Consider the following 24,293-nt stretch of genomic DNA (forward strand, 5'->3'; position numbering starts at 1 on the left):
GACTCAATTATCACATGCTATAAAATGCTGTAATTGCTGTTAGAACTGTATGCTGTCAGAGCCTGTTTTGGCTGTTATGGCTGAGTAGTCTTGACTGAATGGGGATGGTAACTGGCTGGATGGATGAACCCCTGCAGCCGTGAGAGCCCCAGGAGTCCTGTCTAGCACACCTGAAGGTTTTTCAGACTACAGATGGATCTCCAGCTCTCTGTCTCACCACAGAGTTCACTGCAAAAATAACACCTAAGAAAATTACTAACAGGAAAGAAAATACCAAAATTCCTGGAAAGCTTTTTGGATGAGGAATGGAGTTGTTATTAAATCAGACTGATTGGTTGTTGGTTTTTTGGCTTTGGGGTTTTTTTAAATATTGCTTTTGTTGAAACTGAAAATAATACAATTTTTAGGATGCCAATTTTCTTTAAAATTTATATGTGATGTGTTTTCATGATGGATAAAAACTACTGCTTTGAAAATTCAAAGCAGTTTTGAGTCACAGTTCTGAATTTACTTAAATATTTTGAAAAGGTTTCCAAAATATTTTAAAGTAAGTAATAATGATATATTTTGATTCACTTGAAGCTATTTATTTGACATTATTTTGCAGAATATTTTTTAACATTTCTTAATTTTTCCTTTTTTTAAAAAAATAAGATTTCCTGTCTAGTTATTCCTATGCTGCTTATTTTCAGGATGTCCATTTAGCAGATACCACATTTTAAATCTTCCATTTGCTTCTTTGCTTCACCATATTAATGTGGCTGGATCAGTCATTGGGTCTAAATTAGATTTAACCACTTCAGTTACTAAAAGATTTCTCAGTGCACACTGAGAACTGTACTGAAGCTGTCCTGAATACAGAAGAGTTCTCTGCTAGTTTGCACACACTGCTCAGCAGCTTTAAGAGAAAAACTTGGAATAATTGCTGCTAGTGCCAGCCATACAGCTACTAAAATAGATTTGATACATTTAATTTCATAAGAACTCTGAGATCTGGAATAGCCTGTCTCTTAAGAAAGTAGGTACAATAATTCTTTAACTATTGGGTAGCAGCTGTTTGGCAAACATTGGCACCAGGGTCAACTGGAGTGAGTAGAATAGGAAGGAACACTTTCCCTGAAATTGACTATATCTTAGTTAAACTGCTGTGTGACTCCTTGATAGAAAAATCTAGAGGAAAGAAAACACAAAGTCAGTAAGTTTTATTGACTGAACTCTTGACCAAAGACCTAATCCTAACAAGGTGAATCTGTCATAAATTAAAATAAAACTCAGATGATCTGCCTAAAAATACTGCCTTTCCTGCCATGGGAGTCTACCACGGTTCCAGGCTTAGTCACTGGCTCATGCTAAAGAAACAATGCTGTCACAGGACTGTAGTAAGGTGGATTTAGGTTGACATCACAGCATGCAGAATATGATTACTTGGTTATCACATAGATAGCATGAAAGAATTGCTTGATTTTTCTTATTAGGCACTATGGTCAAGGTGAAATGCAAAACTTCCTTTATTTCCTGTTTACACAGACTCTGTACTCTTTACTCCTCAGTTATGGTTTTGGAATCTTTCTTCTTGTTTCTCAGTGCTCTGACAGCCTGTCCAGCATATATTTCCCACAGCCATGATGATGGACAAATTTCTGCATAGCTGTTGTGAAATCATTTGTGACTCATTCTTCTCTTGCTTGCAGGAGTGAAATATATGCCCGCTAAAAAAATTCTCACTATGACATAACAAGGAACACTTACCAACTTGTTAAGTATGCTGAGCTATGTTTTAGCAGGTCTGTACAGCAGGCTCCATGCAGCATTAATATACCTCTTCCTAATTCCTACCCATAGAGTGGCCTGACAGATGTTTTGGAATCTCCTTGCTCTTAGGATGCAATATATAATATTCAGAAGGAAATACTATTAGGAGAAAGAGAGGGTCAGATACAGCCCTCACTGTTTCTTCACTGGGCTTTGTCTGCCTTTTTCTATTCCACTCTTGTGTAAGTACAATGATATGAACGTTTAAGGGAAAAAAGTGGTGTTATGGTGTGCCTTACTTTATTTTCTGTGTTTGTAGTTTTCCAATCATGAGTCTGTGTTACAGCTAGGATTCACCAAAAGGCAGTTAGTTTTATGTTTTTAGGCCACTTGTCTTTTCTGACACTACTTCTATGAAGCTAATACATCGCCCAGATTAGGTCTGAGAGTCATTGATAGGTTCATGATGAAGCAAGTTTGCAGTTTAATAGTTTACACAGAATGTGTGAAGAAGTTAAGTGCGGAAGAAAGAAAAGAGACCCCCAAAAACACTGCTTTATTTTATTTATTGTATGAGGTAAATTTAAATAACTTGCTGCTCTATTGGTACATTGTGAAGGTTCGTACTGGTAGCATAAGGGTGTGTACCACAGCAATTGGCATATGCTTTATATGTTTTTTATTGTCGCATGTGGCACATTGCTTTTCTGTTAATCGTTCTGTGTCACAACACTGAACTATTTCTCCTGCTTTCTCCCGCCAAACTTTGCGGTTAACTCTGTGTAATCACAAGCATGTAGTCATGGGTAAAAATACATTGTCTTTTAACTGTGTGCTTCTAATTCTTGTTATTGACTGGTACTGCAAAGTAAATCTGCAATCAGGAAGCAAAATACCCCTCCCTCTTTTTGAGAATTATGCTTATGCTCTCCATGCTGATATGTTTATATCCCTGGGCTCACACTGTTGTTTATGCAAAATGTGAGCTCAAAACTTATTCGAGTTTAATTATTTTCTCTTCCATAGTTGCTCTTTTTATTAAGCCCATTTTACTTTAGATGTCAGTAAGGACCTATCACAGGAAAGCCGAGAACTTACCATCTTGAAAGATTTGGTCTTTGAGGCTTTTAAAATTTTAGCTATAGTAAACCTGCAGTCAAACTGGTGTTTGATTCTCAGAGGGGTCCAGATATTCTGTCTAGATACTCAAAAACTCATGGCAGATCTTAAACAGATATTTTCATGTTAGTTCATACTTCATGTGCAAAGACAGAAAAAAAAATTGATGTGGACTCCAACTCTAAAGAAAAATGTATCTTTTTAGCTGTCCTTTGAAACCAGTTTTCTTTGAGATCAGTTGATATATTCGAAGGGTGCTGGAAGCAGCATTGGAAACAGTGTTAAGAATGGAGGGCATCACTGTCATTCATCTTATCTGAGGGTGGGTTTTGTTAGAGCTGAAAAATTGTGAGGATGTTAAGTTTTGAGATGATGGCTTGATTAAACTTCAAAGATCTTGGATATAAGACAACTGCAGAGTTTAATATTTCAGGAAAATATTTTAAAAAATAATCTCAGCAGGAATATGAGAGTAACCTGGGGCTTGGCTGTCAATTGAATAGTTAGGCAATTAATGAAGTACAATGTGTTAAAGGTCAAGTGAAGGTACAGTACTTGCTTATAAAGGTTAGTGTATAGTCATTATTAAAAGAGAACAGTTTGTCCATTTAGTTTTATAGATGGATGATGCCATGAAGTTCTGTCTCGTACTCACTTCCCGTCTCATTTCAAGGAACACTGTGCACCTGTCATTATGCTTCCTAATCTTTTAAAACCTCCTTAAACTGTGTCTCCAGAGCTAACAAAATACTTTTTTCCTGTCTGCTTTATATGTAAGTAACAGATTCATGAGAGAGGTTTCCTTTGGTTGATTGGCTTGATCTGGTTTCAGAAATTACAGAGCAAGTCAATTGTAAAACTCTGCAGTTTCCATTTAGTGGCATGTGGTTTAGATGTTGTTTCCAAATAATGCTGATGACTGCAGAATCATCACAGAAAATAAAGTTCCGTCACATGAAGCAAGTTCTGTTAAGACTAAGAAAGCATTTTTGTTCTTATCATAAGCTGGGTAACTTGCTGATTTTAATTTGGGGAAACAAGAAGTTGTAAGTCTATTTTCAGAATTCCTCTTTCAGTGAACAATAGAATTCCCCTGGTATCCGAGAGCTGCAGCAGCCCAGTATCACATAATTAGATGTGATACATGTTCTGAACACAGCAGTGCAGCTTCATAGCAGACACGATAAAAATGTCACATTGATATCTGGAAGCCTCTTCATTAAGATGTGGAGTAGGCAGATGGTAAAAACAAGACACAAACAATTTTGAAAACTTGTGTGTTTTCAAGTCAAATGTAGCCACATCCATCACAGTTTCCTAGCTAGAGAGAATATGTTCTGCTTTTTCTGTTAAGTGGTTGTAGTTCATGAGAAAGACACAGATCAGTTATTTCGGATTTAATCATTGTGAATTTGGTTTTTTTTTTGTTTTAGTGATCCTGTTTTTCAAGATGCAAAAAGAGAAATAGGGTGCACACTCAAGGACTTAAATTCATGTTGTCTAGTCATAATCAAATTCCTGACTCGGAAGTTCATTCATCCATGGAATATTCCTCTCCAGGGAACTGGCAGAAAAAGCTGATAGAGTTGGAAAAAGCACTGGAATGTGTAGGGAGACTTCTTGATTGATTGCACTGTGAGTTCAGTGGCAAGAGCTTTTGAACTGACAAAAATAAAAGTTTCAGGTGCAGTCACACAAAGGTCAGTCATTGTAAACTCAATCAAAGCAGTGAAGAAATCAGTATTTTGAGCTAGGTATGCCATTCCCTTTCATTTTTACGTCTGATAAGCGTCATGATAAGAAAGCAGAAGCACTGCTGTATTACTGAAATTATTCAAATGACAATGACTACAGAGCAAAAAACAGAACTAGAGACATCCGTCAAAAATGTACACACTTTCACCCCAACAGCACATCTCATCTCCTCCAACAGATACTCGTTCCATATCTACAGAGTGTTACTCTGTTCTTAGCAATGCAAACTATTGAGAAGTCATTTCTGCTCTTACTTTTACTTGTATAGCTTCACTGTGTCCAGCAATTCCCTAAATGAAGGATGAGAGATGAAAGCTTCAATTAGCAAAGACACCTTAATTAGTACTGTACAAGAAAATAACTAATATTGTTCAGAACATCTCTTCAGTATGCTCTGGGCAAAACAGATTAAGTGTTAACACTGAATATATAATTGTCTTTGGAAGGTGAAAGCATAACTTATTTTCTGTGATGGAGAATAAGAGAATATATCTCTGTGTAACTGAAAAACTATTATTTTGTGATACTAAAAAAACACAACTATTTCGACTTAGATTGCTCCTTCATGCAGATCAGATGAGACATATTGCTGACAGCATTTTTTTTAATAGCTTACGGAAAACACAGAAAATAGTAAAGTATTGAAATATAAGTAGTCCAAATCATAATGAAATAGATACTCTGAAAACTAGTAGAAAGAGCAGGTAATCTTAAAAGTTATTCAAAGGCTCTGTATGAAATAATTTTTGAGTCGATGTTTCTTAGTATGTCTAGAATGCCTTGGTATTGTATTGTAATAGTGAATTACAATGTAAGGTAATTGTGTGTTAAATACCAGCAAATGGTAGTTTCAACCCCTACTGCAAGAGGTCGATGTCAATAGAAGACCTTCTGTGATAGCTAAAAAATTTAAATAATTCTAGACCCAAAATTTGGCTTATAAACAGACAAAATGTGAAGAATATCACCAACTAGCAGTACAGTAAGAACCTTACCTTATGCTTTCTAGAGGCCTTCCTAAGAGTGAAGAATAGTGCTTATTCTGAAGAGATGGTGGCAGTCAGAAAGGACATTCCAACAGCTTGGGAAAGAAAACTCTGCAGTTGAACTGTCCTCTTAGAAGTAATAAAAGGTGTTGAATGCATCATGGATTAACTAGAAACTGCTTCAGATATTGGGTGTGAGTTGGATTTCTTGGGTAAAGCACCCAGTGAAGAGGCATTGTTTTCTATTTTCCCTGCACAGAACATTCCCTTACCCAGAAATTTCATCCTAACAATGTTCTGTAGTTTGTGTCCAGTGTATACGTAGAGGAAATACTTTTCTCATATGCATCTGTGTGACTGCGTTTTACTAAGAGTGTGACCTGTGCCCAGGTATAACATTACTTTAACCAGTATCTGTGCAGTTTGGTGGGATCCCAAACTCCTACAAACCAGAACTCACTAAAAGATTGTCAACTGTTTACCCATTCATTTTTTAACATCTTCCCAGACATGCTTGTGTGATTGATGCCCAAGAAATTGGTTAGCCATACAGCTCCCTAGCTTGTAATGCCTGGTGTAGTTGTGTTGAAGCTAGCTGTGGTCATGGATTTATTCCAGCGGAGTATGTGATCCTCTTTGTAGCAATGCAGCAACTGAGCAGCTAGTAGCCGGCACCCAGAACTTCTTGCAGGGGTGGACAAGAAATAAGACATTCTTGATGCCCGTTCCTCTTGTAAATCTCAGCATGATTTGTGATGGAGCGTGATACGTCTATCAGTTTGAAACCATTATGTTACACGCAGGAACCTCACAAGAAGCTCACCTGCTTCCTAAGATAATTTTCTCTTTACTGGAATGTGTTAGCTTATGTGCTTGCTGTATTTGCCCATATACTTATTAGTTAATACTTTTTTTGACCAGCATATATAAACTGAACTGTCAATACCACTCTTTGTCCCAGACTGCAGCTACTTTGTGGAAAAAAAAATAAAATCCAACTCAGACCAAAAGTAGCGAGTGAATTCTGTTATTTTTGTAAGATTATCATAGGAATGCCAACGAAAATATTCTTAAGTTACAATGGGTGTAACACAGGATTTTCACATTACCCCCTCCCTCTGGGGGAAATTCATAACTTTGTCTACAGTGTGAACTCCACTCATACGGGTCAGGGTAGATTTACCCAGTCAGTGTGTTTGTTTCCACTTCCATTTTCATTGGCAGAAAACCAAACAACTAAGGGGAAACAGGCAGTGCAGGGCCCCCACCCTGGCTCTGAACATATTTTCTTCTATTGTAGCTGGTTCCCTCAATTTCCCAGATCAATCAAAACCTGCTGGAGTCACTGCTGTGATAAAGTCAGTTGCTGTCAGGAGGTGTAGGATATTTGTGCTGGAGAGATCAAGAAGGGTCAGAGCTTTTCATGGCAGTGGCAACCCAAGAGAAATAAACACCTACTTAATTCCAGTGTAAAATGGTGGCATGAGGTATCTGGAAATGTACTGAATTTCTAATGGTCTCTTTATTGTGCTAGTATCATGCTCTGAGAGAGCGAGGAGCATCAGCTCTGATCTTTCAAGGGCTAAAATAATGTTTTGGAGATCTGCTGTGTAAAAATTGCCAATAATGTCGATACTTGGATGACTCTGAGGGCTGGTTAAGATGCTAGTCTTGAAGAGGTCAGTTCCCTCAAATTTCCTGTCCAAAGTCATAGGTATAAACAGTACATCCCAAATTGGTGTACAGATCCTTTAAGAATCATGCTGTTGTCTATGTATTTGTTTATGAGAAAATAGATAACAAGATCTCTTTTGGTATAGGATCATGTCATACAGTTGTATCGTGAGCAAGTGTAGAACACCTTCTTTTGTCTTGGTTTCAGTGAAGTCTGCTACTGGGTTTGGCAGTGGCTTGTTCCAGCATTCACAGTAAACACTTCTTTAGTCAGTAATTTTCTACCCTTTGCTTTGCTAATCTTGAACTCAGATTTGAAAATTAGGCTTTGCTGTTCCTGAGCAGTGTTGGGACAGCCTCATGCTGCAGATGTACAGCAGTCAAGTCCTGGATCCTGGGATCATGCCTGCCATCACGGTGGAGCTATTAATACTGTTCCTGATTGGTTGGTGGAGATTAGTTTCAGGCATAAGCCATGAGGTTTACAATTTCTTCCAGTTATGTCTCTCTTTGCCAATTCTTATATATCTGGAGTGATTGAGAGGTCTTACAAGATACTGGGAAAAATGTCTGTTGCCTTTCTGAATTTTGTGTTCCTTGCTTTGATACTTTTCGGGAACGCGAGTTCCATATGCTGATTTTGTAACGTAAGAGAAAATACTGTCTTTTATCAGTTTTCAATTTGCCATGTATCATTTCAGTAATTAAGTGCCTTACTCTTGTCTCACAAAAGAGAGAAAATAACCAGATCTAATTCCATGTGAAGAAAAACTTCATTTGTTAATAATCTGATAAGCAATGAGGGTAAGATCAACAGGAAGCAGGAATAATAAATGACTTGACAGACAACAGTTATACTTTCAGATATGTCAATGTATTAGCCTGTGAGGAGATTTCTTTCCCCCTCTCTCCCCCTCACCTCCCCCTCCCCCCCCATTTCATTATTCTTAGGTGTACCAGCTGGTTTGGCCATTTGGGGCGTGTGCTGCAGGTTGAAATGCATCAGCAGAAGAAGATGCGAGGCAAGCTGATATGACTGGCCAGGGTATAGTACTCCCTTTGTCTCCTGGTTTCAGTGGCCGAAACCCAATTGTTGAATTATTTTGTGAGAGCACAATCTTGTCTTTCATTGAATTATAAAAGGCTCTGCCAGGGTTATGTGCTATTTCCAGTCAGGAATATGGAGGCTTTAAATTCTTGCTGGGTACAAGGAGTACTATGTAGATGATGCAATGGGAATGATGCAGAATGAGAGTCTGGACTGAGTTTTTAATAGTGCTTAAAATAGTGGTTTCATATAAATCAACAAAAAAAGTCTTATTTGCAAACTAAGAATAACACAGAGGTGAAAGATTCTTCCTAATTACATCTTTATTATACTCACACTGTGCAAAATGCATTTCATTTTGTTGCAGCTTTAAATAGGATAATGTAAAGTTTAGTTCATAAATACTGTAACTCAATTGTGGGTCTTTTTTTTTTTAAATTTTGCTGGTTATATTGTTGGTTAGTCTATGCAAGCAGTTTCACATAAAATCTGGCAGTGTTTATTGTGTTGGGGGTTGTGGATACTGTACACCTACTAATATAAATTTTAAAAATTAATTAAATTGTACTGAGTTTCATTTCTGATGACATACACTACACTGCCAGATATTTTACTGACCAGCAATTTAACTCTTTAGAGAAATAGAAAATCCCCTAAAGGTGAGCTGAAATGTATTTCTCTGCACACAAGTTTTCTGGCATCAAAGCCTGCTACTGATGCCTTGGCGGAGCTGGAAGGTAATATACAATCCTACTAACAAAGGATGATGGGTTGGGTTTGAACCCTACCCAGCAGAACAATGCTTCTATTTTAAAGTGAGGGGTGCATTTTTAGAAAGATCATGACTGAATTGGAATGGAACCTTTCCTTTTCTGGTCTCTAGACAGAAAGTAATTTAGGAAGAAAATTCAAAGATTTGAAGGAATGATTTCTGTGACAGTTTAATATCGAAGAACAACATTTCTCTCCCCCAAAATTCAATCAGCAGCTTTAGAATCTAGAATATGACTAATGGGTTGGCAAGGAAAGGAAGGAAGAGTATGGATTGCTGTGTGGACATTAGGCCAAGTGTAGAACGGTTCATGTTGTTTAATCACACGGTTATGAGTTTTCACATGCAACCTGTGTGTCTGAATGATCTCTCTCCCTGAATGGGTATTTGCAAGTGTTGGTCCAAGTTGTTTTTCCTTTTCTTAAAAGGAAAAGCAAATGTATAGTTACTAAAGAGGATAGCACAGCCTTCCTCACTGCTTGGGCCTGTGCGGTGTCTCCCTGTTTTCATACGGCAGTGGTGATGGAGTCATGCCCTCCTTGCCTTGAGGGAGCTGCAGTGCTGAAGACCAGACTGTAAAGCTTCAAATACAGGACTTAAAGGCATCATTGTGCAGGAAAGAATTTTAAATAGTTGCTGAATTTTAAGCTCATGCTTAAATACAAATTGTACTTGTGAGATTTTAGGATTTGCTCAAGAGTTTTGTGAATTTAAGACTGCGCACCGGGTAGAAATGCCAATGGAGAAATGGTTCTAGGTTATCATTACAAATCAGGGGGCATTAACACAATCACAATCATATTTCCAACTAGTAGATCTCAGCCTTGTAACATTGTATGTGCAAGGACAAACTTTTATACACATCAGGATAAGAGTCTTACTTCCCTTCTATTTATGGCAGAGATAATATTTTTCTGTTATTTTTCTCCTTTATTTTTTTTCTTTTTTAAAATTTGGATGTCTAAATAGTTAGAATTAGGATTGTCTGTTTAATTTGAGCATTACTGTGCATGCTAACTTTAAGTTACATGTATAGTAATTTTCATCAGGGCCAGCATACTGTAGCAAAATAAAGATCTTTTCGGGAAATCAAACGGCTTCTGCAATTTGGTATGTAAATAAAGAAGCAAAACCAAACCTGCCCCACCTCCTCATTTGCACTTTCTCTGACAGAACTCAATCAAGTTGTGGGTTGTGCCTAGAGCAGACAACATGATTTGGTGTACAGATGCTACAGAAGAGTGTCATGCTTAATGCTTTGCATAAAAATTTGTATAAGTTTTCTCTTATAACTGACTTAAAAGTAAGAAAAGCATTACTTTTTGCCACGAGTGAATGCTGTGACACTTGACAATTAATATATTCATGTTTTGTGTAAAGGTGATTCCGTAGATCCCCTTTAGGTCCAAAATTATTTTTTTAATGTGAAGATAAGGTGCTGTTGAGGCCTTTGCCATGTGATAGCTGTTCTAGGTTTAGTGTTTGTGTCTTGTTGGAATAACAAGGGTTTGTTTGTTCTGTAGCCATTCCAGCCCACCCACATCTTGGTGGTTTGGCCCTTCCTCTTGCTTGTCTGCAGGTGTGCCCATTGCTGACCTCATTCACCCAGCTATTTGGAGTCATGAATACATTTAACCTAATGTTTGGCCAGCTCTCAGTTATGGCATCCTCGAAATAAAGTAAAAAACCCCCAACAAACCACCAACAAACAATTTATTGTTTATTATAAAGCAAGACTTTTTCCTGCCTAATGTTCATCGGAATAGGTATTTGTTTTATGCTGTCACAGTAAAATATTTTAAGGTTTCACTTCTATTTTGGGCTTTGCCACATGCTTGCAAGTGCCTCTGATGTGTGACCTCCCCATACTTCTCTCTCTCTCTTACTTCAAAGTGACATCCTCACGAGCGCTACCTTTTCATATGCATGTAAAGTGCTTAAAGGTACTTGGATGTCTACCTGAAAGCAAATTGTAACTAATTCTGCACTGCTATTTTATGTCTAAAGTGATAGGTATGGTAGCTAAGATTTTCTATGGTTTAGGTTTGGCCAGCTCCTGCCAGACAGGGGAGATTTTATTGTTCATTTGAAGAAGACTAGAGTTAAACTGGTTGTTTTGTTTTCTGAAAATTCAGTCCCAGAGCTAGGTAGATTTATTTCAGGATATTTTAGTGTAAAAGTTGTGTCCTCCACTGGGAGAAGTAGAGTTAATTTTCATGACAAAATGGAATCCGGCAGCATTCTGTCTTTTATAAGGGAGCCTTTTAATGGATTTTAAAAAAATAGCAGTAGTTTTAATTCAACCCACACCGGCTATCATTGGTATCCGGTGCTGCTGCCTACGCATATGTAGTCATTTACACTTCTGTCAGGTGGAAAATGCTGTACAGAAGGCCAGCTGTATGCTACAGCTGGGGGGTGGGGGGAGGAAATGCCAAACCAAAACCAATGCAAGGTGTAACTTAGTGTGAAAACAAGCTGGATAATAATGCATGAATTGCAAGTGCAGACTTTTTCCCCAGAGACCTTATTTTTTTTTGATTTTTGCCTGTGCAAACTTTTAAGTTTTTAGGACTGAAATAGGCAGTGTCCCAAGATGGATGGCTTTTGCTCTCTCTTTAGAAAAAATAATCATTGGTCAAACAAAATTTGTTGTCCAGCATTTCTCCACGGTTAGGTAAGTACAGAAATGAAAGCAGGTGGAGAAGTAGAAGTCAAAACTCATGCCTGAGACAGAAGTGCAAGGTATAATACAGCAAAAGATGAAGTTTTGGGGGGAAATGATGACAATGGAGGGAAGTAGAGAAATGTGGAACTAGAGGAAAATTTGAGTATTAGCACAGATTTTGGAGGCAAGTGCTGGAATGTGTTAGTCATGTAAGAAATTTTTTTTAAAAAAAAGAAGTACAGACGTATGGGATGCAGTTCTTTGCAGAATGTTTCTGGCTCAAATCTGCAGTTCAGCGTTGTGGCTCTGGTTCTGGCTGTGGCTTCAGTTGCCCACAATGGTTTGCAAAAGTCTCTTTCAAATCAGTATCTCAGTATTTAAAGGTGTCTTCATGAGTTCAGATAATGAAATTCTGTTCTGGGGCTCTAAAGAGGCAAAATCAGTATACGAGAAAACTGGGTGATTAATTTTGGTCCATAGGATAGATACAAGGTGTGCTTGTGTGCATGTCTATGCAATCTGTAATGTACTGTTTCCCTTAGCTCTTTAGTTTTTTGACAGTCTTCAGATGATTCACATGGTATAGGAAAGACTGGTATGGGGTACTTTCCTCTTCATAGAAATTAAAAGATATACATGTAAAATAGGCAGGAGACTTGCAGACGTAGGGGAATGGTCTCATGGTTTGGAAAATTGGCAGCTGTGATAACGGGATTCTATCCCTGCCTTTACCGATAAGTTCCTATTAAATATGGCCAAATTGCTTTGACCAGAATTTTCCATTGGCCACTAAGTACACGTTTTTTGGATCTTCTACAGTGGGCCAGATTGGCAGACTGCTATCCCAGCTGCAGTTTAAAGTCATTGATAGTGTGCTTTGGACATATAAAATGCTTTGCAAATACTAAGTAGTTAAGGAAAATCAGTACTCTCATTTTTCAGATTAGGAACCTAAAATCCATGGAAACTTTTGCCATTTTTGCCCATTGTCTTCATGCCTAACTTTATCCTTATAAAATGGCATGATAGGAGGGAAAAAGCCAATTCCCCTTCTGAAATCAGTTAACATTTGTGAATCTCTTGGATAACTGCGCTGAAAGATCTGTCATGCTCTGGAGGAATTTATTGATTTTCCTGTTTAATATAGTGAAGAAGTGTCATGTTAAATAGTTAACTATTCTTTTATTACAGGAAGTATGAGTCCTGCAGGGAAAAAGAAGTGATTATGAAACGAAAACCACGCTCTAGGGGGTTCTCATGATGGAGACAAATGAATTGCCTAGTGAAACTGTTGAAATTGTTCGATTTTACTACGTGGGAGGGTATTTATTTTGGTTTGGGGAAGAAAACAGGATGAGGGGTAACAGTAGCAATAATGTAATGAGGGGTAATGTACCACTGGGATGAGGGGTAACTTTTTAAACTAGAAAAGGGTAGATTTAGGTTGGACATTAGGAAAAAATTCTTCAGTATGAGGGTGGTGGATCACTGGAACAGGTTGCCCAGAGAGGTGGTGGAGGCCCCATCCCTGGACATATTCTAGGTCAGGCTTGATGGGACTCTCAATGACCTGATCTGGTGAAGTTGTCCCTGCTTATCGCAGGGGGGTTGGACTACATGACCTCTAAAGGTCCCTTACCACCTAACATATTCTATGATTCTAAAAGAGAGGGAGAAAAAAAATGAAGGCTTTTTTTTGGTAAAATATATTTAGAGGGTGAATTACCTGTGACCCAGCATGATAAAAAATACTTGACAGGCAGATTCTGTGTATCTGGGGTTCCTGACCAAGAAAATCATACCTACATTTGTTCCTATTAGGATCAATAAAATATCTCAGATTGTTTGTAGAAATGTTTGTGGTGTGTATTGCAAAAAGTACTCAGTATTCACAGTTCAAGACTGGTCTGGGCCAATGGGATTGCAAAATATCTGTCAGCCTTGGCTGACAGCCTAAGGTTGCTACAGCAATTTTTCTCTTTAATGAGTAAAATAGGTGGTGTTTATAGAAAAATAACTGTCTCATGAGAAGCTGTGCAAAACGTTCCATTCAAAACCGTTCTGTTTATATATAGTTTTGTTGTTTGTTTTTCTTTTCTTTTTACTTACTACTGTGGACATTTGCATGAAAACAGGATATTTCTCCTTCAAATTGCAGTCATGGACAGAATAGCTACTATGCCAAAATGGAGCCAACCCACTTCAAAAAAGTAAACTATTTTGCTCTCCAAATCTGTTTCTTCTGTGTATGTAAAGTTTTGAGCACTTATTTTCCTACCTAAATTTAGGAGTTGTTTTTTTGCATTAGTTCTGTAAAAGCAACAAAACAATATGGGTATAATAAAATGAAATAACGTTCATGTTTTAGTACTTACATTGGCAGACAGCAGGGATAAAAGTATTTTTGTTATGTGTACTGACTTTTTTTAACAGAGCGTAGAAACACTGATAAATACTCAGGAGTGAGGTAAATAGAAGAGACGAGTCCTGTTTTTACTGATGGTGATCAACAGAATTAGCAAAGGCAGACTTCTCTTAAGAATATGTTTGTTCTGATGGACAAATTTTACTTTTCTGGTCTCAGGCTGAGTGTAATATTCTACCAATCTGAGGGGTAAAATTTAACTGGCAAGTGGCAGATTTTTCTTTCTGCTCCAGCATTGCTTTATTAGTGCCCTTAAGATTTACTTTAGGGACCTGAGGCTGAATGAACATATATTAACACCCATGTATTCCTAAATGTATTTACATCACTTAACAGCTTATACTCTGCCTTCACGTCCTTCTGGGTGCCCAGAGAAAGCTCTCAACTGGCCAGGTAGATACCTCTGTGCCATGTATTTCTCTGGCAGGAATGAGTAGGAGAGTGGTTACTGCATGCTGCCAAATCCCCAGCCCCTGTAGCTCTCATCCTAACAATAATGAAGGCAGGAACATGAATTACAGAGCCTTCCAGCTGGAGCCATCTTAGAGCTGCTCTGCCTACCCATAGAGGCTCACTCTCACTGGACCAGGAGACTGTGGTGGCTTGTGGCTCAGAGCATGCTTTGCCTGTTCGTTCCTCCCTCGCTCGAGGGTGGCTCTCTGAAAACCAGCACCTATCTGAACAAAATCCACTGGATGAAGCCGTCATCTGTTTGTACACCTGCAGGATTTATAGTCGTCATACTAATAAGTAAATATTTCTTTTCTGGTTAATAAATGGAACAGCAGGGTTTCAGGGCAGGTGAGCGTGTAAAGAGAAACTAAGGGCGGACAGGCTTAGTCACACAGATCAAGCTTTCTGATATCATGGGTGCCACTTCTTCACTAAGTGCAGACCTTCCAGACAATCTTTTTTATCACATCTGAACAAATAAGCATCCTACTGATGTTTTCCAGTATAACCTGCCTGTATTTGACTTTCAGAGACCAATTAGTTAATAGTCTCTTTACCTCTTTTGGGACATATGAATTTGTGATTTGCAAAAAAAAAAAAAGTAAAAACTCTGTAAAATACACCCTGCAGATGAAAACTGTTTCTTTTTTTACCATGCCAGTTCAGAGGCAGTGTCCATTTGCTTAGGGCAAACACCATTTGAATGCAACTGAGCAGTATCAGGACCTAAGCAGCCAAAAGAAACATCAAGGTCTCTTTGGAGAAGTCTGTTGCGTTTGTTCTTATTTTGTAGCTGTTCCACATGCAGTTTAGACTTGACAATTTTTCTAGTTGCTGTTAACTTAAGCAATTAATAATGTATGTTCACATTGTCATATTTCTTCATACTTGTACTCGACATGAGATTGTGGCCTAATGAAATATTTGCAAAGTGATTCAGCACATATGCGCCAGTTAGTTTCTTCGGCTGTCTGTTGGCTGTTTCCAGTTCCTACCTAGTTTGTTCAGTGCTGCTTTGACAAACTGGCCTGGATTTTAGCAGCAGGCAGTTCATGGTAATTATATAATAAACTAAGTAAACATGATAAATGAGCAAATGTAAACCAGACAAGAAACGCAAGCCTGGGGACTAACTGGGCCTGAAATTTTTGTGGATAAGCAGAGCAGGTGAGCAAAAGAGTATGAGGAATAGGGTAAGAATTTCTTAAAGCTTGACTGCCACAAATGTGTCAATGGAGCTGAGTCAGCATGGGAAGAGAGCGGATAATTTGCTGTTGATTCACACCTTCTGGGTGATGTTGACAGCATTTGTTGGAAATGCTGGTGACTAACAGAGCTCTGCAGAGCTGCCACTTCTGCTTCTGTTCAACCCATCTCTTGTGCCGCTGCATTCCAGGGGCGTTCCACTGGAAACAATAGCATGGCACAGAGCTGCTGCAATAGCCACCAGTCAGCATGGGACCAGCATCCAAAAAATGTAGATAATACCAGTCATCTTTTTAAATCTTTCAGTTTAAGAGTTCATTTCCCTTTCTGAATTCAAAAATGTTGCTTTTGCTTTGCTTTTGTCAGGTCTGTATACGTAGCAGGTATATATTTGTGCGCAAATGAATATTTGGCTGCATAACTTATATTTCTTTTGCGTAAAATTTCTCATATAAAATATTCTTCCGCTGTACTATTCCTCCAGCTTTGTCCCCACTAGAAACCAGGCCTTTTTCTGCCTTTTTCCCCCTCCCATCTCTGTTCCTGTTTTTCTGTATAGAAATCCCTTCAGTTATTGTGTTGATGATTACTTTCCTGTTAAATTATCTCTCTTCCTGACCTCTGGCCTTTTTCTGCTTTTATTGCCAGTTTACGGATGCTACGACTGTAGGACCGTGCTAACTGACCCCTCTGGAGTTTTCACTTCTCCATGCTTCCCTAGTGATTATCCCAACAGCCAAGCATGCAAGTGGATCATCCGAGCACCTCATGGGTTCATCATACAGCTGACATTTATCGATTTTGACATTGAAGAAGCTCCAGGCTGCATTTATGATTCACTGACATTAGACAATGGAGAAAGTCCAATGAACCTTTGTGGCATCACTGCCAAAGGATTATCCTATAACTCTACTGGAAATGAAATGATCGTGTCATTTAAAAGTGACTTCAGCATTCAGAAGAAAGGTTTTAATGCCAGCTATGTACGAAGTAAGTGAACCCAAAACATTTCATCCCTTTTATAGAGGCTCGAAGGAAGTGTCCTGTAGGATTAGAATGACATTTTCCAAAGGAATCAAGTCTTCCATGGGAAGGGAAAGGATGGGGAGGCTGCAAGAGTGCTCTCGTATGTTTGTTTAATTTTTTTTTTTTTCCTTTGGATGAAAATAAATTATTTTATTCTGGGGCATGACGTCAAGTGTGTTAGAAAAGCTTTTCACACACAAAGATTTTATGCCTAGTAATGCCTCTCCCTGCAGATTTATATTAGAGGGTTTGGAAGCAGGACACCTGTCCTTCAGGTGAGCATACCCCAGAAGGACATAGAAAACTAAAGGGGAGCACAAAGAGGGAATTTAGATGAGCCAGACTCAAGGCCAGCCTGGGCCTCTGGCCCAATGAAATGCTCAACAGTGGGCGACAAGTTTGTGCAGTGGGGAGAACTCCTACGAGGTTCTTCCAGCCTGTAGAACAAACTTCCAGACATGAATTGACGTTGCAAAATGGCAACCTTTCTTTCCAGTTTACAGTTCCATGCTCTCAGTAGGCTTTCTTCTTGTTGAAGTCACACATTGAATGCTAGGATTGCATTGAGCATCTATATTATTGTAGCACACTGATGTTCTCTGTTGATTAACTGGTTACTGTCAAAGCACAGAGCAGGAAGGTTTGCAGTTATCTCTTCAGTCATAAGCACATCTTCCTTGTGATTTGTTTTTACTAAATATTTATTGCACATATCATGCATTTTAAAATAATTAAAATAGCAACTCCCAGGAATTACAAGACAAAAGTAGTCCTGATTACACCAGCAAAATTTTTGTGCAGCTCTGAAAACAAAAGAGGAAACATCATAGCAGAGGAACTAAAAAAACTTTATCCTTCCATACTGACTAAATGAATGTATTAATAATTCTGGGAGTACTTGTTCTCTTCTGAAAGTTGAAGCAAATTTTCTGAAAGGCTTCTCTGTTGGAAAATTGCAGCTTGTGCTGTGTTGTAAGAAGTTATAAAATCAAGTGGAACATAAAGCTGATATGGAATCAGATTATGCAAATTTTTAAATTGCATTCATCTTTAATTTTTTAATGTCTGTGTATAACTGTAAAGGATAAGATGAATCACAATTCAAATTGAAAGATGCAGTGTTGCCCTCAGTTGTGTTAAATTAGGAGGAGAGGAAAGGTGCACAGATGCAGTCAGGAAACCACTTGTGTATGTATACTTAAAGGTATTGTATTTTTATGAAAGCAAAAATATTACCTCCATGCCAAATTGAATAGTATCTTACAGTCATCGATAGCACCATTGAAGTTAAATAGTCTTGGAAGATATCCTTTCAGTTTGAATAAGATGACCTCTCCCCAGTGTGACTAAAGGTATCCGTGATCTTCACTGGTGATTTATATTTTAATGTTCCACATACATACTAGCCCAGAACCTCTCTGTTAAAGTGTCCTGATAAGCATCTAGACTAAGGGTGCTGAATTTTGTTTCATTACTCCAAATCTGCAACTCTCACCTGACATCTTGCTTTACGCCATAGATGGCAGGAGAACTGCCTGCATGCATCTAGGAACAATTATGACTGTATTCTGCCTATCGCTAACAGTTGTGCAATTACATTGGGTTCAGAAGATTGTTACAAAGATCATGATGATGTTTAACCTGGCAGCGGATACAGAAAAGGTACTTGGTAAAAGGATGATAATGTACTGCTTTCCTTTGAAGTTATAAAAGCATGCAGACAATGGGACATCAGGACATGCACCCACTGAAATTAAGATGTATCTGAATAGCAGATACCAGGTCTGTTCTCTCCTGTCCTTGCAAAGCGTTCTCAAAAGCATTGGAGAGATTGCATGCATCCTCACTTCAGGTACCCAGTGGAGTGCCAAATCTCCTTTGTCAAGGTGACACCATTTTTACGGCTGTGAATTTGGGAAAAATCATTAATTTCTCCCAGAGCAAGTGGAATAGTGTTATATTCAATTTTTCTTTCATTTCTCTAAAAGGATCATGTGTAAATAATGAAACTAAATAGTTGTTTTGAGTTTCACAAAGTAAGGTGAAGTTGGAAAGTAAAGGACCATTCAAAGCCATGCGGCAATTTGCTAGCTAGAGATGCCATTTGAAAATATACTAATGACACATCCTAATATACAGTATGTACATATGAGAGGAAATACAAATTTAAGAGGGCAAGTGAATTTTGGGAGGGAATCAGCAGACACAAAAAAAGACGTTCTGTTCTCAGCTCTGTTTTATGTAAGGGTTTTTTCAAACTCAATTTCACAGAGCACTTTCTGTCATCCATAACAAGTTGGCCACCTGCACAAATGTTGGCTTTCCTGATTGTCACCTCCTGCAACACACCAACAGCAGGATGGATGGGCCACTTCCTCAGCTGCAGCAAATGAATGCAGCTTTGCTAGTCTCAAGGAAATAGCGATGATTTACACCAGCCAAAGAGCTGGCATGTTCAGTAATCTTCTAAGAATAGTTAACTGCATAAGTAATAGCTCTACCAGTGAGGAAAAGTTGCTCAGTCACCAAAAGGAGAGGAAGGAGAGCCAACAGACCTCTGTTAGCACAGAAATGCTTGAGACAAAGTCATGTGAAATTAGCGCACAGTTGAGCACTACTGCAGTAGCCCAGCTTCAAAGTGCAATTCAATGCTTTGGTAACAAGAACATTTTCAAACAGGTATTTGGGATGTGGGCACTTGCAGACTTCATTAAAGTTGATGCATTTCTTTCAGCCTCAGTGAAAGAAAGCAGTGGGGCTAGTAATGGCAGAAGCCACCACTCGAGCACTGCACCGTGCTGAAAAGCCCGTCAGCTGGCAGGAAAGCAGTTTTCCCTGCAAGGGACTGTAAAATACACTCTAGAGACTTGACTTCCCTGGAGGTGTACAACATGTGAGATAGTGAGTGGCAAGTAAGCTAGGGGCTCTAAAAGGCAACAACGGCATCCCAGCAGTGCCCTGAAAGTGGATGTGGATCTCAGAACAGTGAGCTACTGTTGCAGCTTGTCTCTCTTGCTGTGTCCAGCTTGCCAAGACTTTTGTACATACTTCATGCGTAAGTAACAGTGTGTCCAAGAGAACCCCTGCTCATTGTAATCTAGTCATTTTCCTAATAGAAATGACTTAACATCATTCTGAAAGTAGTCTGAACACTTGGATGAATATTCCAACAATATATGTGTATTCTTCCTCAGAGAATAACCAGCTTCTCCAATGCTGACATCTGAAATTCATCAGTACAATGACTATCTGTGCAACTGTAGTCAGGGAAGAGATCTGCACTTAATGTTAATAGCAGGGTTCTGTTTTCTTCACGTGGACAAAATACTTGTCAGTTTTGTCCTTTCGCAGGATGGGGAAGGTGCCAGTGGTTAATTCTGTCAAATGAGTACAACAAAGCTGAGTAGGCTAGTTTGGTACTGGAGCATGGTTGTCCCTGTTTATTTTATTTCTCTCCCTGTATTTTTAAATGTGACCAGGTGGTCCATAACTCTCCTGATCACCCTAACACAGGCTGGACAGTGCTCACATGAAGGAGCTTTCTTCTTTTTCAAGTCTTGAATCCTTGTATTCTGGAACACTTTCCACATTATGCAAAGCAGCTTACAGTATAATTAACCCACAAAAAAAAAATGCCCCTGTTTTTAGTGGAGAGTTGAAAACATTTTCTATCTATAAAATTGTTACAACATACTTTTGCCCTTGGGAAGAAAAAAAAATCTATGAAGTAAATCCAGTAACTATAAAAGCTCAGTATTTTTCTCTCTTCCCTCCCATTTTCCAGTGGCTGGGTTGGTGGATAATGTGCTATGCTTTATGTTCTTTTACTGTATAATATATTGGTCAAATTATGTCCTTGTGTATATCCAAATATGGTAGTTTAGAGCTCAGAGCCTTTGCAAGCAGCTGGCAAAAAGAAATTTCAATACCACTGACTAAACAGAATCCTTATACTACCCCATATGTCTGTCCCTTTTCCTGAGTGTAGCATGACAGTCATACTTCACTCATGTCTCACCCTCTCACATTGAAAGGTTTTTATTTTATTCAGAGAAGGGCACACAGGTGTAGCATCAATGTATGTGTTATGGGGTCACTTAAAAATCCCAGGCGAGACTAGGGATTAATTAGTGTTAGTGTAACAAAAAGGTACTTTAGGTCTAACAAAAAGGTTTCCCTTTCAGCATATACCTGTGAAAACATGTAAGAGAGGGAGCAGACATTTCCTAGAGATGTGGTGTGCCATAGAAGCAACAGATCTAGAAGTAAAACTGAGGGCTGCTGCAGTCTGGGCTTGTTGATCTCAGTGCTTTTGCGTGACTGACATGCCCAAGTCCCCTTACTGCAGTGCCTATTTGCAAAAGGACTTGCCATTTCTAGGTACTTGTGCAAAATCCAAAACTGCTGACCCAAATATTAGCAAAGAGTCAACAAACAGCCTGGATGTAAATATTCATGAACACAGATTGCAAAATTCAACCAGAAGGCTGCTGGGGACAAAATGAGATGTCTAATACTTAGCAGAACCCCATTATCTGAATTCAGGAGGAAAAGTCTTTGGTTTGCCAAGGAATATGTTGGGGTCTTTTTTCTATTGCAATATTTACAAGCAGGAAGGTCTGAACATCTTAGGTATAACGCAGTTGTGTAGGCAAGTAATTAAAATAATATATCTTAAAAGCAGGTCACACTGTGTTTTTCAAATAGCTGGTTTATTCCATTGCCTAATGTATCCTTTCTGGATGAACGAGGAGTAATTTTTATAAAGTGAACTGAGGATGAGTTGGAAGTTTGTAGGTAGTATGCCCTAATACTGCTCTCAGTGAAATGTGAGGGTTGTTAACTGTGTGTAGTGCAGCAGTCTCCGTTCTGTTGCAAAGGAACTCTGCGTGTTTTCAGCTGAGCACAGTCCCAAGTCAAATTCCTCTGGGTGTATGCTGTCAGTGCATTGAAGTGATAAAAACCACCTGATGAGTGTTTGACCCGATGAATGTCCCTTTAACCCCTGCTACCTTTATTTCTGTAGGATGAAATTAATATTTTTGCTAATTTCTTTATCTGTTCTTGGTTCTAGTTGCCGTGTCTCTGAGGAATCAGAAAGTCATCATTCCCCAGGTTCCCGATGTTGATGCTGTGTCTGTGGCAGAGACTGTGTCACTGCCAGATCTTAGCCAGTTTACCCTGTGCTTTGAAGCAACCAAGAGCAGCAGCGATGACAATGACGACTGGAAGGTTTTCACCTACACCGATGTGTTGTCAACAGAATTCTTCAGCTTTGGGAAGACCACAAAAGGCCATTTTCTGTCCATCTCAGGCACGCAGTGCATTCTTGAGAATGCATTGCCCCGAAATGCAGAGTTTTTCACAGGAACCTTTCAACAGCTTTGTATTGTAGGGGACAGCTTTTCGGGCAGCGTAGGGATATATGCCAAAAGTACCTATCATATCGTATACTGTCCGGGTATCTTTGGCAAGGTTATCCCTGGAAACGGGAGGCTGGTGCTGGGCTCTAACAGCAATGAAGTGAGCTCTCTAAATGGGGACATTTACAACTTCCGCCTCTGGAATTTCACCATGAATGTGCAAACACTGGCCAACCTCAGCTGTGATGTGAAAGGAAACATTGTAGACTGGGAAAATGAATTCTGGAGTATTCCAACTTCAGCACTGAAAGCAGAAAACAATTTGAGTTGTGGTGAGTATGCCTTGCCAAATCTTCTTTGCTTGTTTTCCCCCCACACTTCTGCATTGTGCTGAACAGATCATACACCAGCATGGCAAAAAAAAAAAAAAAAGAGTTCTTGTAAAAGAAAATAGCTAGGTCTTGCCTTTCTTAGACTTCAGCTCAACTCCTACCATACACAGAGCCTTTGAAAGGGTATAGAGCTGATTATTAAAGGAGAAGAACAAGTCCCCAGAGTATATTGAGTTGCTGCTTGAAAAGATCTGCAGATCAAAGTTTTTCCTAAACAGTTTGTTTATTGGCCTTCTGCTCATACAAAATGGGGATAACAAGCAAGTACCTGCTAGCCTCAAGTAAGACTGCAGTGGTCTCTGGAGAAATGAAATGCATGTTAACTAATCATTTAGTAAAGGTTTTTTTGTACCTGCTCTTTGGTTAGCCAGGAGCAGCACCCAACAGTGCATTCAAGACAGAAAAGTCGGAGAAAAGATTAAATTAGAGGAGGCAGACATGAAGAGCTTTAGATCAGAATCATTGGTTTTTGTCTTCCTGGCAGTGTATAATCAATCCATCTTTTAATTGGTAATTTCTGAAGGTCTTTCTTCCTGTAGATAACTCCAGAAACCAGATTTCAGTCCATTGTCCAACCGTAAGGTTCATGGCTCAGAAACTTAATTCTCATAAGTGTCCAGGTGTCATTTTTATAGATGAGTGTGTGACAATTTTTGACTGGAACGTATTTTTTTTCATTTTTTAATTTTTTGGACAAAAAGTGTTTGTCACTTTGTACCATTTTGTTTTTACAATTTTATTTGGTTAGTAATAACTTTAGAGGTATTTGGATAATTTAAAATGCATAGGGGAAATTCTGAATTATGGCCAGTAGAAGCCTGTAGATGCATATATGATGCTTGTGAAAATCAACTGCTATTGAACTCCATGTCCACAGTTTGAGCCCTTCTGTTGTAGTTCTAGGAATATACATTTGTTTAAAAAACCCTCAAAATGTCAAAGTAATCCATTACAAATATTGGTTCTTTCTGAACCATGAGGGTCATTTCATACCTAATGTTGTCCCCTCACTCCTCTGACACTACTACCTATGCATAGTTTAAATCTTGTCAATATAAACATCTTCTGACAGAGCATCTGTTAGCGCTTAGAGAATTTTAGCTTAAGAAAGAAGCTGGCATCATAAAGGTGTGCTAGTCTCTGTATCTAATAGTTTATGAGGGATTAGCATGGCTAAAAAGCCATCTTTCTTGTTTTAGCTAACTCAAAGCAAAACCTGAGGTATTCAATCACAGCTAGACTCACTGGGACAGCTCTCAGCATTCCAAAAAATTTTAAGAAACACCTCTATAAAAGCATGATCAACTAGATGCCTTCACCTACTACTTCTACTACTACCAGAACACAGAAAACACTGATCTAAACATTGACCATGATGGATGAAGGGAGTCTGGACAAAGAAGTTGCTGATTTTCCATCAGCACAAACTGATCTGACAGAACATAACTTCTCAGAAAAATCTTACTTCTTTTCCATCATTATACCATGAAGACACCACAACCTACCAAGGCCTCTGTAATGTTGCAGACTCATTTAATTTTGACTGGAGTATAGGGTCTTCTCCTTCTTTCTGTTAAAGGACATCTAGTCCTGTGACACAAACATAGTATCACAGCCAGTCATAGAAACAATCCACTTGTTTTCATTCCACAAC

The 24,293-nt window shown here is 38.7% G+C and overlaps 1 protein-coding gene across 1 annotated transcript in view; it reads left to right on the forward strand.

Moving 5' to 3' along the window:
• The window catches only part of ADGRG6 (adhesion G protein-coupled receptor G6), a gene marked incomplete at both ends in the record, with an annotated part of 104,252 nt that overhangs the window by 18,579 nt on the left and 61,380 nt on the right, over positions 1–24,293 (forward strand). Inside the window, 2 exons of the mRNA XM_084261725.1 lie at positions 16,507–16,848; positions 21,959–22,579. Coding sequence (XP_084117851.1) covers positions 16,507–16,848; positions 21,959–22,579 — 963 coding nt within the window. The remainder of the gene's footprint in view (positions 1–16,506; positions 16,849–21,958; positions 22,580–24,293) is intronic.

This window comes from Gallinula chloropus (assembly GCF_964237585.1).
Source record: "Gallinula chloropus genome assembly, chromosome: 3".
Classification (NCBI taxonomy): Eukaryota; Metazoa; Chordata; class Aves; order Gruiformes; family Rallidae; genus Gallinula; species Gallinula chloropus.